Source organism: Salvia hispanica, chromosome 1 (genome assembly GCF_029641045.1).
Source record: "Salvia hispanica isolate PSC_SH4W2 chromosome 1, Shi_PSC_v1, whole genome shotgun sequence".
Taxonomy (NCBI): Eukaryota; Viridiplantae; Streptophyta; class Magnoliopsida; order Lamiales; family Lamiaceae; genus Salvia; species Salvia hispanica.
The window spans coordinates 28,202,136-28,220,376 of NC_142692.1; the positions used below are offsets into that span (position 1 = coordinate 28,202,136).

Below are 18,241 nucleotides of genomic sequence, written 5' to 3' on the forward strand. Positions count from 1 at the left end.
GGGGCGAGATACAAAAATGTTACACTATAGTGTAGGCTTAACCAAATATATATGTAGTAAGGATGGTTAAATTTGAAGTTGTTCTATACATAGGATAGCATATTCAAATTTCGTCCACTTGCAATCATTTGTAATCTACCAAAAATACTTCATTGTCTCGTGATAATAATTCCAATTTGCCATCTATAAAAAAAATTGTGCATTTTCATTTATTGACATCACCCGAGTAAAATATTATTCTCTTTTCTTTATCCTTTTAAAGCCTACTTTTATAAGGATGAAAAAGTATATTTTTCTCATTCTGATTCATATGGTTAGCTACATATATCCAATTGTTCATCCAAAAAACTATATTCCCTCTGCATTATAAGAGTATGCAACAATTGTGCCTTTCTTGACATCCAAAAAGGGTGTACAATACAAAGAATATGAATTACTCTCCCGTCCCAAAAAAATCTGACATATTTTGCTATTTTAGAATCCTCCAACAAATACAAGAATAATTTTTTTCATTTTAGTAATTGAATCTCACAATCTATTACATATATTACACTATATATTCTACAATTTATGAATATATAAAAATTAGACTAGATTCTACTAATTTTTTCACCATTTTCATCATAAATTCAAATAATTTATTAAATTCGTACCAAATCAAAATATATTTATTTATGGACGAATGGAATATTTTTGAAGATAGATTTTTTTACGGAGTTCGTGAATAAGACTATCATATGATCATAGGGAATTGGTAGTCAAAATACTACAACTAGTTAGCCGCCACCACGGCTGCTTCAAGCCTGATATCTTGACATTCATTGCACAACTTGCATAACAGATTTTCAAACCAAGACTTATGAGGAACTATTCCCCAAAAAACATCTGCATCATCCATATACCATCTCGATTATATCAAAATAAGAAATGAAACATGATTTTATAACACACAAATTCGAATATTAACCACACAACTTAGAGACAAGGAGGTATTGCTCACATGTGTAGTAGGAATTCCGAATTCATCAGTTTTGTCCTTACATATAAACCATTTGGATGCCACTTCAAACTCTTTTGGCTTAATATTTAGCAACATAGAAAATTTTATATTACACTAATTTGCACCTTTCCAGCTAAGCTCCCAACTATGGAAACCAAACCTCTCTCTACCACTTGCCATCAAGAATAAAAACTAAAATTCATACACAAAAATGAGGACCAAAATCAATATTTCAACTTATTATATGTACAAAAACATCAAAACGATTTAGCTTCAACCCTAGATGGCAAGGAACGGAAAACGGAAACGGCCCGGGGCATGATCACCTTAGCTTATAATGCACGCGTTCGGGTTCTCTTCCATGCTGTGGTGCACAGGGTAGTATGTGGGCACAGGAGGATAGTAGGGCCGGTAAGGCCTATACGGCAATCCCGTGCCCATCACCTGCATCATTTGATGATGCATCATTTCCGGAGTCGGCTCCGGCTTCTTCTCCTCCTCCTTTTTAGGCTCTTCTTTCTTTTCTCCTTCCTTAGCCTCCTCCTTCTTCGCCTCTTCTTTCTTCGGCTCCTCTTCCTTCTTCGCCTCCTCCTTCTTCGGCTCCTCTTCCTTCTTCGCCTCCTCCTTCTTGGGTTCCTCCTTCTTAGGCTCCTCCTTCTTCTCCGGCTCTTTGGCTGGCCCCACCGAGATTATCTGGGCCGGCCAGCTCTTTTTGCGAAGTTTGCTTACCACGGATACAGGGTCGACCGTTCCAATCACGGTTAGCTTCTTCCCCTTCAGGTCAATGGAAATTTCATCGATTCCTGCAAATTTTCAAGAATTGTTACATACTTTTATGTCATGATCACCAAAAATCTTAACCATGAAAGAGAAAGCTTCAAGATTACACGACAACGATTTTCTACCTTCTGATTGTGACTGCACTGTAAAACTTAATTCGAGCAGGGAAAGCAACATAGATGTTTGTAGAGTTGTTAGAGAAATTGACTACTTGCACTGAAAAAATATGATAAGATCGCTGAACTAACTATATGCAATTTGCTATTTGCAATCATGGCATTTTTAATGAATCTCCCAATCAAAATCTCCATTTTAATTATGTCTCTAGTGCTAATATCATAAATAAATCATCACAAACGTTGATCTTCGTTCACCTAACTTGAATAATATTATTTCCATGATTAACCCTATATATTTTCAGATGATCAAGATCAACTGCACCTCCAAGTGCCTAATCTTGAACTTTTCGTAATTATCATCATTATAAATTAAGTGTTAATTAACTATGCAAATAGGCCAACATAAAGTAAAAACAGAGAAAACCAATACCGCTAATATTTTGCCATTTTCCACCTAACACTTTACATACATATGCAATTAAGAGTGGGCGGACTTGTCGATCTAACGATGAAACGACGACGTACCAGAAAGAGTTGAGATCGTCTTCAAAGCCCTTCTTTGCTGATCTTTGTCATTTTGCAAATCCAAATTCAACACAAATTTCTGCAGATAAAACCAACAAAGAGGTGTTAAAATAAGGATTAATTGTGAGACGCAAATAGGAGTAATAATTTAAAACACAACAAACGCCAAAACAATGATTTTTTTTAATATTATTACGGAATATTCGAAATTCCCAGCAATATCTAAAAGAAAATTCATGATATCAGACTCAAAGCAACAATCTTTTCGAGCAAGAACAGTTTTCCAGATCTAGAAAAAAAAAATAAAGCACAAAAAAGTTGAATAGATTATGAGGGTGAGGGAGAAAGAGCTGCATGTACATAAAAGGATGATTGATTTACCATCTAAAAAATACACATGATAAGAGGAGAATATGGAATCAAACCTTCATCTCTCAAAATCTGAGTCTTCCTGGAAAATGTAGTTTATGATGAGGAAAGCAGAGAAGAAAGAGAAAGAGTGAAAGTGAGCTAGAGAGAGAAAGAATGGGAGAGAGAATGGGTCATATATATACACAGAAATTGAAAAAAAGGTTCATCACATTCACAGCACACCAAAAGAGAGAGAGGGATAAGAGCAGCCTACCTTACCCCTCTATCTCTCTCTAAACTTTATCTCTCTGTCTTCAACTACACGCATATGTATGTATGTGTATGTATAGACTATAGAGAGAACGAGAAGGCGGGCACGTTTCTCATCGACGGAATGTGACATCACTGGAACTTCATCCTCAGTTTATATTAACAACAAAAATATGGAAAAAGGAAGAGTTCTTTTTCACCTTCAATTTACAAATTCACAGCTTATTGCTTATGGGACCCACTTGAGCTTTTTTAGGTAAATCTTTCATTCTATTCTATTTTACTTTTTCTGGAAAAATACTTGAATTTTCGTCTAAATTGTTGGATTTTAAGGCTTGATCGCTGCAAAGGTTTTTGGCCTTTCGATTAGCCATAATTAGCATCGAGTATTGCTGTTACTTTTGACATGACATAGTACAATACATTCAAAGAATTTAGACATGTACTCCACTTATAAGCTAATTAAGATGAAAAATAAAACTATAGCCGGCCTATATATATCCCTATTTTAGAGCAATGTAGTAGGAGTAGTATTTATGGGCCACACACACAAGCATTTTTTGGGCCACAAATTGTTTTGTTCATGGCTCATGCCTTCAGAATTTTGTTGAGCTTTATCATGCTATGACAATACGTGATTTTTATAGGTATTAGTGATTTGACACTGATTATTATCATTATACTAATTTCAATCAAGAAAGTATTTGCATGTGGATGTGGACATTGGTACAATGTGCATACCTGGAAAAAGAATCCCGAGCAAATTTTAAATCAATCACCGTTAATTATTGGGTTGCCGCAATAGCTCAAATAATAGGATTTATAGGAATGAGATACTATTGATATATGATTTCATATGTATATTTTTATTAATGTAAAATATTCTGACAAAAAATAGTTACTACTTACTACTATCATTTTTCTTATGTGATTATTGACATAATTTACTTCCGAATATTGCTCTCTTAAAAGAAAAAAGCATTTTAAAAAAATCCCCATTACTTAATTACTATACCACTAATTTCTTTATAAAACAATTTAGAATTACTATGCTATATACTCTCAAGTTCTATCGGCCAAAATTTCGTAATTTTGGTCCGTCCACCAATAAATTTAATATTAATAGTAAACAAGCTCATATTTTATTTACATATTTTATTATATAATTAATACATTTTTAGAAATTCATAGTATTTTATTAATTTTTTAAACTTACATTTTTCGCATTTGTTAAACTTACATGGAAAGAGGATGAGCTTTTTTCTCTGGTATGATTTTTTCTCAATACTAATCTACTTACAATTAAAGTTTTACTGTTTTTATTAGTTATGTTCGCAATTTCTAATTTAAAATATTAAGTTATTTTCGAAAAACTGTACGTCTCGTCGCAGTGAATCAATTTGTTGCTTCGGAGCTGTCGTCACTCCACAGTATACCTCTCCTTTCTTTGTGTTCCGATACATATAATTTATGTTTGGTTTAGTTTTTTCCTCATGCTGTTTTAATATTTAATAGAAAAGAAATGTCATGCTACTTTAATCGTACTCCACATAAAATCAAGAGATTCAGTCATTTATTTAAAATCTGTTTTTCTTCTTGTGCATCCAAAATCCAAAATATGCACACTATATTTATTACTCCTATTTTGTTTTAAGAAAGAAGAAAATAATAGTATAATTCTGCACATTCATCACAATTATGTTTGAGATTTTATTTTTCAGACTATCATACGCTGAAATTTGTCGCATTAAATACTCTATAGTTGCATCCACGAATAATCTTAAACAAAGAAATAGAATTGTCTAAATGCGACGTGGATGTATTATCCTTAATTTCTTATCAAATTTGACTGTTGGAGTAGTTTATGCTGTTTAATTATAGATCATTATTTTTAAGTAAATCAATCCCTAAGAAGCATTTAAATAATAAAAAAAATCAAGACCGGTAAATATAATTTTTGAAGAACTCAAGGACCGGGGTGTAATTTGATTCCCTTTCATATTTGCTGTAAAACGGTTACTCTCTCTTCTCCATCTCTGTGATAAGACATTAATTAACACACAACAGATCCGCAGCTGTTGCACACTCGAATTTCTCTTCCTCCAAGGTACATTTGTCTCATCCTCTTTGTGATTAATTCGCTTTGTATTGATTTTGATTTCTTATCGGTTTTTTTTTTTGTAATTCTTCGTAATCACTATGCGTGTTTGTTCGACGCATTGCACTAATAGGATTTGTGCGTTTTATTTTTGGGATCTGTCATGGTACAGGTGATCGGATATGTATTGAAATGAATGATAGTGAATTTATCGTGAATATGTTGTTTGAAGTTCCATATTTCACAAATTTGTGGTTTAACTCGTTTTTTAAAGAATTTTAGGTCAGATTCTGTTGTTATTGAGCTGATTTACGAGTCATCCAATTTAGATGTTTCAGTACAGTTGAAATGTTGAATTATTGTGGGTTTTGTTTCTGCGATTTTTTCAAGTATTGCTGATTTACGAGTTATCGACTTTAAATGTTTCAGCATTGTTTCCTGGATTTTGTTTCTGTGAATTTAATCTCTTATTTTATCCTCTCCTACTTTATCATCTCATTCACTTGTCTACTGTATTCTCTCTGCTTTTATGTCATTAAACCATACTTTCTTAAATCTCGTTCAGAAAAGAAACGCCTCGATTAACTTGGGACGGGGGAGTAGTAGTTACGGAATATTGAGTTGTATAATGATAGGTTGCGAAAAAGAATTGTGTGCTAATGGTGTTTGTTATAAACTTGCGATGCATGGGGAGTTGTTAGTATGGCGAAATAGTTTTAATTGGACTTGTTCAATAGATTCTGTCAATATAAGATTTGAAAACTTATCCTCTTTCCAACCTTTCAATTCATACTTGAGGAATAGCTGAAGAAGCCTTTTCTGTATCCGTGAGTTGATATAATTTCGTTTCGTTACATGCTTTAATTGTGTCTCCTTTTCTGTTGTGGATAGTAGAATGCCTATGTCAATGTTATGAGACATTTGGCGGCATAGTGTTTTGTAGGTTTTCTTGTCAACTGGTGTTCGGGAGAATATGTCAGGCGCAGAGGAAAGCAAAGAGCAAACAGAAGTTATTATGGAGGATGGTGAGAAGGCCATGCCATCACCACAGCAGGAAGTTGTGTTCAGATAGTTTTCTACATCACATTAGTTGTTAATGTATATTATTGTATATATTCAAACAAATATTGTTTTACCCTTGCAGGAGGAATCTGTAAAGAAAAAATATGGTGGGTTAATGCCAAAGAAGCAACCATTGATTTCTAAGGTACTATCAAGCTTCTTCACGTCATATGTAGATTTTGAGAATGCTCTTTGATAAGAATTCTTTCAAATGTCAGGATCACGAACGTGCCTACTTTGACTCTGCTGATTGGGCTTTGGGAAAGGTACTCACTTTTGTATTTGCATCCTTTCTGCCCAACACTGACTTCAACGTTTTTATCTCCACAGCAAGGTGGACAGAAGCCTAAAGGACCACTGGAGGCTCTCCGGCCTAAGCTACAGGTAGTTAAAAGAGGAAGTGTTATAGAATTAAGGATATTGTTTGATTCTAAATATATACCAAGAGTCATATTTTGCATATCATCTTTCATTTCTCTGATTCACATTTCTTTCTTTCTTTGTTTGGGTTGTGTTTCAGCCAACTCACCAGCAATCAGGCTACCGCAAATCTCCTTGTGCACCATCAGAAGGTGAAGGTATGCATATCATGTCAAGATTTTACTAAGATGCATAGTTCTTAAGTTAGCTCCACTATTTGGTTTTTGGATAACGAAAGCCCGACAAAATGGTCTTATCTCCCACTGCACTCACACAAACAGTAATTAACACCATCATTATTTTTTTTTTCTCGTAGATGGAAGCACTGCCCAAGGGGAAGATGCGACTCACAATGAATAAGAAGCTCCTATCGATCCTGGGAAAATTGTCCTACATTGTCTGCATCGTTGATATTGAAGTTTCACCTTAATAAAAGGCGTGCAAAGAGGATGTTTTAGTCCCTTAGATAAGGGAATATGCAGCCTTTGAGAGGTCTTCCAGAGCTTATTCCAATTGTAGATAAGTTTGAGCTTTCACGTTATTTGCAGACTATAAATTTGGAATTTAATCTGCCTCTTTTTATCGTGATAGTAGTTTGGTCGGAATCTTAGACTTGGATAATATTTGCTCTAAAATCTAAATTTGTGCATTTTTTACATCGAACTCTAAAATTTTAGGAAATGTTTAAAACCGAATCCAGTCTGACCCACAGGACTAGGATGTTATACAATTACAGGGTGTCTAATCATCAATTGGATTATCAGTGCACTATACTAATGGGATTTGAGTCGATTGGGTTTATATTTTCTGAAATTATAAGGTCCCAATTCATAATCTTAATCGTTTGGATTTTATATTAGTCCAGCAGACTAACCGGATAAAAACTAGTATGATTATTAATCTATGTAGTATTTTCTTTTTCCGTAAGAATTTTATACTCCCTCTATCACATTTCATGAGACATATTTCTTTTTTTCATGTATTTTCGGAAAATCATAATAAATAGTTAAAGAAGTGAAATTCTTACTTTAACTATTACTCCGTCCGTTCCACAATAGGAGTCACATTTGGTAGATGCAGAGTTTTAAGAAATGTAAAGAATAATGAGTTGGAAATCCAATATTTTATATTGATTTTGTAATGTAGTAATGTGAGTAAAGTGAGTTAGTAAATGTGAGACCTACTTATCATTTATGAAATCTAATGCTGAAAGCTCCCAGAAAAAGGTTCTGAACCAGGTTAAAGATACCTCATCTCAAAACCCAGGTTAAAGATATTTTGTCTCAAACTACATCTAACAGATCAGAAGTAAAGCCAAGTAGATCGAGTAAGAAGGCCATAAATCTCAGTCTAAAACAGATAATTTGACTTCTGGAAAAGAAACCGAGAAGATGACGCTAGTCTTCTGAGTTTTAGACATCAATTGACTCAAAAGAGGAGTTAACTCCTGAGGATAGAAGTTGGTAAAATTAAGAGTGTGCGGACTGCTTAAAGATGGTTATATGCAGGCAAAGAGATCCTGCAGCGCAATTCCTGGTTGTTTCTAGAAGCAAGGTGCAATGAACTATGGTTCTCAAGGAGTTTCTTCCTTTCCCATGACTTGTGGAAAGTTAAGAAGCTGATTGTATTTGTATTTGGTAGTCATAGCTTCGATGTGTGGGAGAGTTGGACGCTTGAAGGATTATTGGAAGAATGCAGGCTAGGCTAGTAAACTCTGGTAACTTCTGATTCACTCACTATATAAAATATTATCAGTTGATAAAAGGTTTTAAACTATGGACCTGTTATTGTTATATGCAGGCTGTGTTGGATGTTCGTGTTGCAGCCATCATCACACGTTGGCTTGATTAGGTTATTTGAATTGATTCTTTTTGACCGACGTGCACCTATCCCACGAGCTTTTGGTAAAAATGAGTAGTTTACATAGCACATGCCTCTCTCTTTCTCAAGTCATGGTTTAGGACTTCGGAGCTGCGTTTTTCAACCTCATACCTCAATTTCCAGCAGGGAAATGTGGATGAATTAATTAAAATGACAAATCACAAAGTTTAAGAAAAAATGACACCGTGGTTGGCATCGGCAGCAGGTTTGTTACCGGAGAAAATGGCTCTGTTACAATAACCATAGATGTAAACGAGCAATAGGATTTTGTATTACTTGATAGTCTTAGGATACATGAGAGTTTCTTGTATAGGGTGATCACATTGAGATAAGAATTAATCCCCTTCTTCTGGCTATGCAGACTGCAGTTTTGATAGATCTTTTGATTTTCTCCCAGTTGTGCTCTTATTTTCAACATGATCCATCTTTTAGAACAAAGGCTACAATTATATTTATACCCAAAACAAAAAGGTTAATAACCCATTCTTGCATTCAAGCGTATGTGGTCCAGTGGTAGGACTCCACTCTTAATGTCTGTGGTTGAAAGTATTAAACCTTTTTAATTTGTAGTACTACTATGATACTAATCCATTTATTGCATCTAAAGTGCCTAATATTATACTAGTACTACTAATTAAGAAAACTATATTTTAAATTTAAAGTGATAACTTAGTTTCTCCTCAAATAAGACCGCATCAGAGAAGGCTTAGTGACACTTGATCGCTTTATCTCATCTTCTATTTTTTTGGAGAAATCCTAATTTAGAATTTATATTCACCCGGGAAATAGAAACTCCTGGAACCTTCTGATCCATAGTCAAGGTTAACTACCCATCACAATTATTCGCCACGTGTACGGTCCATATCACTCCTCTCTGATACTCACCTCCACCACTCTCTCTTGTGGAATAACTGACATCAACCAGAAAAATAAAGACGAAGATATCCATAAATTTGACGAATTTGAAGTGAACCGGCAAACAAAATTTCAAATCTTTGTGTGTGTTTATTTTTTATTCCCGATTGAATTCGAACTCCTCGATATTTATAGTTGTTGAGCCTCTACAGTCGATCACATATGGTTTCTGTGCACCCGAATCCCCAAACGGGTCAGGGTTTTACCCATTTCTACAATTTCCATTTGGGCGGGGATCCGGCCAAGGCAGCAGACAATAACACGACGTCGTACTGGAGCGCCGCCGCCGCCGTGGATGAGCCCGGAAAGAAGGTCCGAAAGCCTTACACGATCACCAAGTCGAGAGAGAACTGGACTGAGATGGAGCACGAGAAGTTTCTAGAAGCTCTTCATTTGTAAGTCTATTCATGCTTGTTTTGCTCGTCTATATTCAGTTTGAAGATTTCAATTTTCATTTCGTATCACACAAAAAGTTGCATTTCTTCTGATTTACTTTCTACTGCCAGATTTGATCGTGACTGGAAGAAAATTGGGGCTTTTGTTGGCTCAAAGACAGTAATCCAGGTAGTTTCAAGTTGATTCTCACCTTTTTTTTCATGTGTTATGCATTAAATGATTATATATGTCTTGTTATCCTGTTAATTTCTGATCTGATTACAAGCAGTAGATCATCCTCCAACATTGTTATTGTACTTCCATCTTAAAATATTTGACTTCATGAATAGTCCCACGATCAAGAGAAATATTTTGTTCCATGTTTATGAATAGAACAATTTAGCTGTATAGGGTTTGTCCGTTTAGATGATAAGACTGCTATATGATCCTTGGGTTTTTTAGAAAATGGGTGTTGCACATTGCGCTTTGTGGTGTTGCAGATGCTAAACCGTTACATTTTGCAGATTCGCAGCCATGCTCAGAAACATTTTTTGAAAGTTCAAAAGAATGGTGCGAGCGAACATGTTCCTCCCCCACGGCCAAAGAGGAAAGCAGCTCACCCTTATCCACATAAAGCCCCCAAAAAAGGTTAGCACTTAATGGTTGTTCTATGAGTATCCCTTTGTCGTTCTTCCTCTGTGAAGTATTCTCTCATTGGTTGTTTTACTTGTATTTCAACCCGTGCAGTTGCCTCCCAACCCTCAGAACCGTTGTCTTCAGGTCCTCTTCTCGACCCCAAATATGCTGTGGGGCTGCAATCAGTGTCAGTGCCCACAAATATGATTAACAGCAAGTCTTTGTATCATTGCACTCCCCCAGTACCAACGGGCTGTTCATCTCCTATATCAAGTGGTATGTGTTTATGATTGAACATACGATCTTCTATATTTTTTAAGACAGTGGTGAGATCTTTAGTTTGTTATTCCAGATGATTTTGCGCTGCCTGGTGGTGCCATGAACTGGAGTAGTAGCAGTAATGACGTTACTCCTGGCAGATGGGCGTCTAGTGAGACGAATAGCCACGTAAATGAGAAAGTGGTAGGAAACAGAGGTATGCTTCTATTGCTTCTATCTTTTGATTGGTTATTGTGTTGAACCTGATCACTAGCAACTCAGTTTCCATTGGTAAACTTAAGCCTAAAGTCGACCATTCAGTTACCCTGTTATGAGTGTACAAAGCTCATCTTTGCCAATTTCTGGTCTTGAGACTTAATTGATTGGTTATGTAACTATGCATTTGTTACTCCCAATATATCTACTCTCATACAGCTAGTTATATCGATAACGTTCTTGTCGGATTCTTGCTCGAAGAGTTAGTCTGGATTTAGAGAAGTGTTTTAATGATTTTTTATTTGCATTATATTGTATTTTATCTCTTGTTTATGTGTTTCTCAATTTTACTTCTTCCATTTCCGCAGCAGCTCTACCAGATTTTGCTCAGGTTTATCGCTTTATTGGCCGTCTATTTGACTCTAGTGCCAGAGATCACTTGACAGAGCTAAAAAAGATGGATCCCATAAATATCGAGACGGTTAGTCAAACTTTATCTCAGAGTATATAATAGCCAGATATTCCAAACACTGTAATTGTCTTCTATAGCTTAGTTCACCTTTTTCTAGATTCCCAATCCATGTAAGATGGGTTCTCTATCCTTAATCCTTGGCTCCAGAATATAATTATATCATATATCATTCGCGTATTTTTTCTCTACTTACTTTGGAATTTGTTGAAGATTTTTATGTGTCTACTTCAGGTGCTGATGTTGATGAACAATCTCTCAGCCAACTTGATCAGCCCTGAATTTGAGAATCATGTAAGTTCCTGATCATGCACCTAGTCTTGTACTCTATTGATTATGTGTGTACGCATTGCTTCTTACCAAAACGTTGATAAATTCCTAGCATCATCTGAAGGATTGAATTGGCTCATGGAAACACTGACGTTCTCGAGAAAACATTATCACTTGTGCGTCAATTTCTATTTACTGTCTTATAGTCAGTATTCTGTAAATGTAAATTTGCTCCTCCATCCCTCATAGAATTCTTGCTCTTATCCCAGCATCCTATCTTGTAAGGTGCATTGTCATTCAAATAGATCCAAACAAGGCTTCCTATAGGTGTATGTGTTGTGGTTATATTTTGCTAATTTTTCTGTCATGAAATATTGTGATCCAATTATGTAGGGGTTAGCCATTGGTTTTGTGGCTTAGGATGTAGTATTTGAGCAAATAATGTCCACGTGTGCCACATTTTTCAGAATTCATTTTTGGAGGCTAGTGTTATTTCAGGTGTAGTTAATCTGGTTTCTTCTTCTTCCCCATCGATAGTCTAGGAGCTTAAGTTTTTGTGCCATTATTTCATTGCTATGATTTATAGTCTTGTCACAGTTGTTTAGCTATCAACTTTTCTTGATCAGAAGTGTAACTATTCTTAAAATCTCTGAAAGCTGGGGTAATTTGTTTAGCTAATTCACCAATGTTGTTTAGCGAGATTTGAGCTGAAAGATCGCTCAAGAAGTTGGTGTGACAAATGCAGAAAGTCTGAAGTTCCTTAGTTGTTCTTTGTTGCAGAGGAAGTTGCTGTCAATGTACAATGTTGATGTCGAAAATGACCAGACGAGCAGTGAAACCTCTTGGTAGGTTTTTGGAAGGCAATGAGGCGGTAGTGTGAGCGACTAAGCTACTTCTTATGGATGGAAGTAAATAGCAATGTACATTCCCTAGTTCTTGTGTATGTGTGGTTACTCTAAACTTCACAGATGTACTTTTATCGCATCTAATCTTCTGGGAATGGATCAGAGTGCAATGTGTGTAAGTATATAAAGTGAGGCGGGCAGTTTTGCGATCATCAAAGAAGAATTGGATGTCTTTCTGCTCCAAAATCCAAAAATTCCACTAAATTTCTCTGCTGCCATGTTATCTAAACTTGCTTTTCTTTTCACGGACGGATAGAAATTTTAAGAATCCAAAACTTTGGATTTCATGCATTAACAACTCTTTAATACAGTACTATTATGTTAATAAATGACGATGAAAAACTATGGGATTTTTAATCAGATCTATGGACTTTTAACACTTTGTATTAACTATTTTACACTAGTTCAATACACAGCCACATCTAAATTATGAGCTTTTACTGATGCTTGAAATCATCGACTTGACTAAAGTAATTTTCGTAATGATTGATTATTCTGTGATTATTATTTTTAGTAGCAAATATTTAACTTTGTTCCTACTAAAAAACAAAAATATCAGTGAGCATAATGGGAATATATAAAATGTACTATGGTTCGAATTCGAATCGATTTACTAGCGAGTGTGAAAAGCCACTCAAGGAATAGGTGAGGAGAAAGATGGTGATACTTTGGCTGGTTTGGTAAAACTGGGAGATAAATTTGTAAATACTGACACTGACCAAAATCTGAGATGCCCTCTAACCTTTAAAATGTGGCCTAATTTTAACAGCATTAGCGCACACACTGTCACATAATAAGGAGGGAGGGAGGGAGGGAGGGGGAGAGAGAGAGAGAGAGAGAGAGAGTTGGTGATTGACTGGAGAATTGTGACCGAAAGGGCGCTCTGGACTCATGAACTTGAGGTGAGATGTGATTCCAAGTGGTTATGCATTGACCTTCCTTGGGCAGCTTGTGGAGGCTGAAAATGTTGCAACGGGAGATTAGAATAGGAAATATCAGGTCCCCTCTGTTCAAACAAGTCATGTGGAAAGGGCATGCCTTCTGAACCTCCCATGCTATGCTTATCTTTAGTAATACCACCAAAAACTGCCAGTTTCTCTGCTATGTTGATACGCATACTTGAAGAGCTTTTTACACTGTTAATTAAATTACCGCCTGGCAATGTTGGGAGCAACCTGCAGAAATCAAGTTTTCTTCTTCAGCCAATTGATAACCAGCATACCTTTCAAATCCACCAAGTTTATTGAATGATTCAGTTTGCCGCTTCGGTGAAGAGATTCCACCCCACCCGATTTCGCAATCTGTCTATGGTTTGAAGAGACATTATAGTCATGATTTGGTCTCTCAAGTCCTGAATTTTCAACTGTTGATGAAGAACTGGAAAAGGAAACGCATGAGGCTCTGGGGTATCAACTTGAGCAGCGCCAGTTGAACCTCTTTGCGCAGAAACAGGGGGCTCCAACCGACTCTAGCTCTTTCATGAAAGCAGTTCCAAAGAGAGCTTCCAGAGCGAGTGTCTTCCCCAAATTACCATTTTCTTCCTCTTTCGGTTTATTCACCACTGTGGTCCTATCATGTTCCTGAGAAAGTACTTGGTTATCGGCCAAATTGATATTAACGGGGGTTACCACCGTATTAGTCTGGTCTGAACTCTTTTGCAACATTGAGAGCAGGTGCAGAGATGCATGATTATCAGCATATCCACTTGATTGTGCAATAAGTCCTTCAGTGGCAGTCCAGCTTTTCTCATGTGGCTGCATGTTGGTAGGCTCTGCACCATACTCTGACAAGATAGACTGTTCAAGGTCTTCACATGTAAGAACAGCTGGAACAGCATCCTCTTTGTTGTTACTACAAGCTTGATCAGATATCCCATTAGCTGCGGCTGAAATGTCAAGCCTCACCATATTAGATTTTTTTTGTACTAAAAAGGAGAAATCATGTTAGTTGCTCCTAAGACCTAAAGCATAAAGTTATACTTGTCTTTGTCACTGCCGACTATTAATGACAGCAAATTGTTTTGCCCTGCAGATGGGACATCAGCAGCAAGCTTTGCTTCTGTAAAATGTGCTTGAAATTTAGAGCCAAAATAAAATAAATAATTTAAAAAAAAACAAAATGAGAACTTTTGCTACCATTCAATGTAAGCACATATTGTTACCTTCCTCAGAAAACCATTGAGCAAACTTTGACGAGTGGGCGCACTTTGGGCTCCATGTATCATCAGGTTTATTATTGTGAAGCTATATAGGAACAAAACTGATGAGATGGCAGCGATCAATACAATTCATAATTCATCAGAAGGAAAATGATGTGGAAAGGCTAGACTAAATGGAAGCACAAGAAGAACAGCAGGAGGCATATGTGATTTGGATACTTGAACATAGTCAGTAATACCCATGGCCCCTAAATATGTTGATGTGATTACTACAGATAGACAGGATACCATATTAACAAAGTGTCTCTTAGAAAGAGTCATTTTGGATTTCAGAACTCATCCTGAATTAAAAAAATCTAGTCATTATATTTAAAAAAATAATAATAATAATCTGGTGCAAGATTCCAGGCCCACATTGAGCAGTGAAATTGACAAATCTGGTAAATACTACACATATGATTGGACTACTGACAGCCATCTTTATCAGTTAAAATGAACTAAATTAACAAGTTATAAGAAGATAATTTCAATTCAAGTCTATAAGAAGATAATTTCAAGTCTAAATGAGACGAGTGTAACTGTGGGAAGACTGATTAAGTAACTGCCACATTGGCAAGGAAGAAGCACACTCACATAGAGCAAGGGCTGGGAGCAGCACAAGTTGAAAATGAATGTATTTAAACTTAAACTACCTCAACTGAATTGGGGTGGCCATCAAAGATAGTGTGCTACCAAAAATCTTTTCTAATATTGATTCTGGATGATTTCTGCTAGAACCACCAACAGTTTTATCCTCCAATCTAAAATCGGGACCATCCAGTGTTCCATGAGTCTGTAAGGGACTGGAAATGTGGAATAATTGATCTTCTATGATAGTTTGCTTAGGCCCATCTAATCTAACATGTATATTAACATGTTCCCCCTTAGTCGTCAGGAGTGTGTGTTGTGTCTTCTCTGTGGGCTGCCCGCCAAGTAGACTGATTCCTTCAGAGAGTAGACTGGAACCAAAAACACCTTCAATGAGAATGAGTGGATACCTCTTCTCCTTCTCTCCTGCTCTGCTCGATCTTCATTAGTAGACTCGATTGAGCCAAAAGTCTCATCATTGAAGGCGTCGGTATCCTTTCTGAATGAGGTACTGCCTGAATATAGTTGAATAATGAATTTTTTCAGTGATTTCATGCATTTCATATTGCCGCACGTGGACTGAGTACTATATTTTTTTTCAAATAAAAACGATACTGAGCTAACAGAACTTCATTATGATCTACGTTGTTCAGTTAACCTTGTAAGGACGTGGAGGATGACATGGTTCATTGCTTCTGCTTAGTTGATTTCGCTCATTTGGTCGCACCTTAGCAACAGAGATCCCAGTAGCACATCCAGATGGTCTTGGAAATGAACCACTCCCAAGAAGTCCATCACGCTCAGGGGTCTGCCATGAACGTCGAGATTGATTTCCGAAACGCCTTCCAGAATCTACAGAAAAGGTTGAATATCAAATCAAATCAAATCAAATGGTAGTCGGGGGTGGGGTGCTAGGGACAAGCAGAAGCATAATTGAGACAAAAGTTAATAAAGATACAAAAGCAGTACAAACATCAGGGATTCCAGAAGATTTAGTTCCCAAAATAATATATCTTACTTAACATAACACAGTTGTCCCAAGTGCGTGACAATATCAAGATAATAGTATTATTTTCTCTGTAGGCCAATTTGTTAGAGGGAAAGGCTCTGATGGAAAGAACAATCAACACACGAGTCAACAGAAGAAATAAACCTGGGCTTTATTGAGTAATAATGAACTGGAAAGGAAAATGAATATGAAAGAACTATCCTCACCAAGGAGGCCTGCGACTAGTCGCCCAAAATATGGATTCCCAAAGATGATTCTCTCTATAAATAGGCAATTACAATGCTAAATTAAAGGAAATGGGCTGGTATCACGACACGGCCTTTGTAAAACAGAAGGCCGTGGATGAGTTCAGGTCGATCCCCCTCAAGATGAGCCTTGATTTTTGCCAAGAAGGGATCGGCTGAGATAGTGGCTTGCATATCAGACCAGGTTGGTCGTGATAGGGAAGAGAGCTCGAGAGTCTCCTCATCTCTGCGATTAAGCCTCCCGTCTTTATACAAAATGGAGAATTCATAGCCAAGTAGTTTGGCTGCCCAATTCTGCTGAGCCGGCGTGGAAAGAGGTTGTGCAGGAGTTGCGGCAGTTGATACGGGGGGAGTCTGGAAGGTATATCACCCAACTGAAAGAGAGGATATTGAGGAAGAAGTTCAGCAAACTGAAAGTGAGGAGATAGGGGAGTGAAGTGGTTACAACAGCCGCAAATCTGGGCAGTCAAGAGTCTTTATTCATTACTCAAATTGTTATTTCTGTTCCTTTAATTTAACATTGTAATTGCCTATATTTATAGTAGAGAGAATCATCTTTGGAAATCCATATTCGGCGGATACCCCACCGCCATCTTCAGAGAACCGCCAGGGGACTTCTCACAACAGCCCCCGACCCCACGCGTTCGTAACTCCGCCCCATGATTCTGTGACGGATCTGGTCGGACCACTATTAGCACCGGTGATTATAGGAGTGTCGACCCAAGTTGCATGTATTCTCAACCAAGAAATGAACAGAGTGGTTAATATTGATTTTTGGGCTGAGGAGTGGTTAAAACTCCTATTGATTGTTGGGTTAGAAAATCTATAAGTAAAAAATCTAATTGATTGCCTCCAGTCACTCACCGTTAATACTGCTATTTCATTTCATTCGACTGCCAATAATTTTCTAAGCCATATAGTATTAATTTTTTTCCTCCTTAATTTTCCCACAAATTTACATAAATTCCTAATTTATTTAAGTTTATTAGTTAAAAAAATTAGTCAATACAGTCATTTTTAAATAATTTTCTCTTTATTACAAGAGTTACGACTTTCTTTACAAATAAAAATTCTAGATTTCTACCCTATTATATATTATTTTGATTAAATAGAAAGTTATAGTTGGAGACTAAGATTAAGATTTTTGAGGCGGCATAGGCTTTGCACAAAAAAAATTTATTGATATTCTTTTAATCATATTTTATTATTTTTTTACTTTTATTTTGTTTATTTTACATAATTGTTATGAATAAAATAATTATATACTCATGTTTTTTAATATAGATTTTAATTACCATCCATTTTAAATTAAGGGATAAATTTATTTTATAAAATATCTTGAGCTTGTATCTGTTATGAGTTTTATCTGTTCTTATGAGTTTTATCTGTTCTTCTGATGCTAATGTTGAACACAATCACTGACTGAAAGATATGTGTGCAATTATTTACAATGATAAAATTTTGGTTGGCTTTAAAATATGAATATTCATAAAAGTTATGAACATGTAAAAGTCAACTATCATGATAAAACAAAGATAATTTTATTTGTAATGTATTTTTATAATATATGCAATATTATTATACTCCATCCGTCCATAAAAAATAGAACACGGATTTAAATGTAGAATTGGTAATGTAAGGGAGAAGGGAAA

General features: G+C 36.1%; 3 protein-coding genes and 1 pseudogene across 7 annotated transcripts; 2 read left to right on the top strand and 2 right to left on the bottom strand.

Annotated features, from left to right (window-relative positions):
* Positions 1–1,057: 1,057 nt before the first annotated feature.
* Positions 1,058–3,043, bottom strand: LOC125224295 (uncharacterized). 2 transcript variants are annotated; one of them, XM_048127677.2, is made up of 3 exons: positions 2,850–3,043; positions 2,425–2,503; positions 1,058–1,803 (listed from the first exon to the last, which is right to left on the bottom strand). In XM_048127677.2, the coding sequence occupies exons 1-3, from the start codon at positions 2,853–2,855 to the stop codon at positions 1,328–1,330; spliced, it is 561 nt and encodes a 186-aa protein (XP_047983634.1). In that variant the 5' UTR covers positions 2,856–3,043; the 3' UTR covers positions 1,058–1,327. The 2 variants fall into 2 exon arrangements, with proteins under 2 accessions (XP_047983634.1, XP_047983635.1); XM_048127678.2 differs by having other exon boundaries at positions 2,806–3,043.
* Positions 3,044–4,993: 1,950 nt separating this feature from the next.
* LOC125224296 (uncharacterized) lies at positions 4,994–7,281 on the top strand. Its single transcript, XM_048127679.2, has 7 exons — positions 4,994–5,152; positions 6,077–6,200; positions 6,288–6,350; positions 6,424–6,471; positions 6,536–6,589; positions 6,726–6,783; positions 6,942–7,281. Exons 2-7 carry the CDS (start codon positions 6,117–6,119, stop codon positions 6,983–6,985), a joined length of 351 nt encoding a protein of 116 aa, XP_047983636.1. The 5' UTR covers positions 4,994–5,152; positions 6,077–6,116; the 3' UTR covers positions 6,986–7,281.
* Positions 7,282–9,415: 2,134 nt separating this feature from the next.
* On the top strand, positions 9,416–12,764 carry LOC125224294 (protein REVEILLE 3-like). 4 transcript variants are annotated; one of them, XM_048127676.2, is made up of 9 exons: positions 9,416–9,816; positions 9,928–9,985; positions 10,321–10,444; positions 10,544–10,708; positions 10,785–10,907; positions 11,275–11,387; positions 11,610–11,669; positions 11,758–11,821; positions 12,426–12,764. In XM_048127676.2, the coding sequence occupies exons 1-8, from the start codon at positions 9,584–9,586 to the stop codon at positions 11,773–11,775; spliced, it is 894 nt and encodes a 297-aa protein (XP_047983633.1). In that variant the 5' UTR covers positions 9,416–9,583; the 3' UTR covers positions 11,776–11,821; positions 12,426–12,764. The 4 variants fall into 4 exon arrangements, with proteins under 4 accessions (XP_047983633.1, XP_047983632.1, XP_047983631.1 ...); XM_048127675.2 differs by lacking the exon at positions 11,758–11,821 and having other exon boundaries at positions 12,410–12,764; XM_048127674.2 differs by lacking the exon at positions 11,758–11,821 and having other exon boundaries at positions 11,278–11,387.
* An 824-nt stretch (positions 12,765–13,588) lies between these two features.
* On the bottom strand, positions 13,589–16,813 carry LOC148933544 (uncharacterized; annotated as a pseudogene).
* Positions 16,814–18,241: the final 1,428 nt, after the last annotated feature.

What these genes read in the sequence shown, in the direction of transcription:
- LOC125224295 (XM_048127677.2), bottom strand. An exon ending in GACGATCTCAACTCTTTCTG is followed by an intron (nt 1,804 to 2,424) that starts GTACGTCGTCGT and finishes GAAAATTTGCAG; the next exon opens with GAATCGATGAAATTTCCATT.
- LOC125224294 (XM_048127673.2), top strand. Translation starts at nt 9,584, where the DNA reads ATGGTTTCTGTGCACCCGAATCCCCAAACGGGTCAGGGTTTTACCCAT. An exon ending in TTTCTAGAAGCTCTTCATTT is followed by an intron (nt 9,817 to 9,927) that starts GTAAGTCTATTC and finishes TTCTACTGCCAG; the next exon opens with ATTTGATCGTGACTGGAAGA. An exon ending in GCTCAAAGACAGTAATCCAG is followed by an intron (nt 9,986 to 10,320) that starts GTAGTTTCAAGT and finishes TACATTTTGCAG; the next exon opens with ATTCGCAGCCATGCTCAGAA.
- LOC125224296 (XM_048127679.2), top strand. Translation starts at nt 6,117, where the DNA reads ATGTCAGGCGCAGAGGAAAGCAAAGAGCAAACAGAAGTTATTATGGAG. An exon ending in CTGATTGGGCTTTGGGAAAG is followed by an intron (nt 6,472 to 6,535) that starts GTACTCACTTTT and finishes TTATCTCCACAG; the next exon opens with CAAGGTGGACAGAAGCCTAA. An exon ending in TGCACCATCAGAAGGTGAAG is followed by an intron (nt 6,784 to 6,941) that starts GTATGCATATCA and finishes TTTTTCTCGTAG; the next exon opens with ATGGAAGCACTGCCCAAGGG.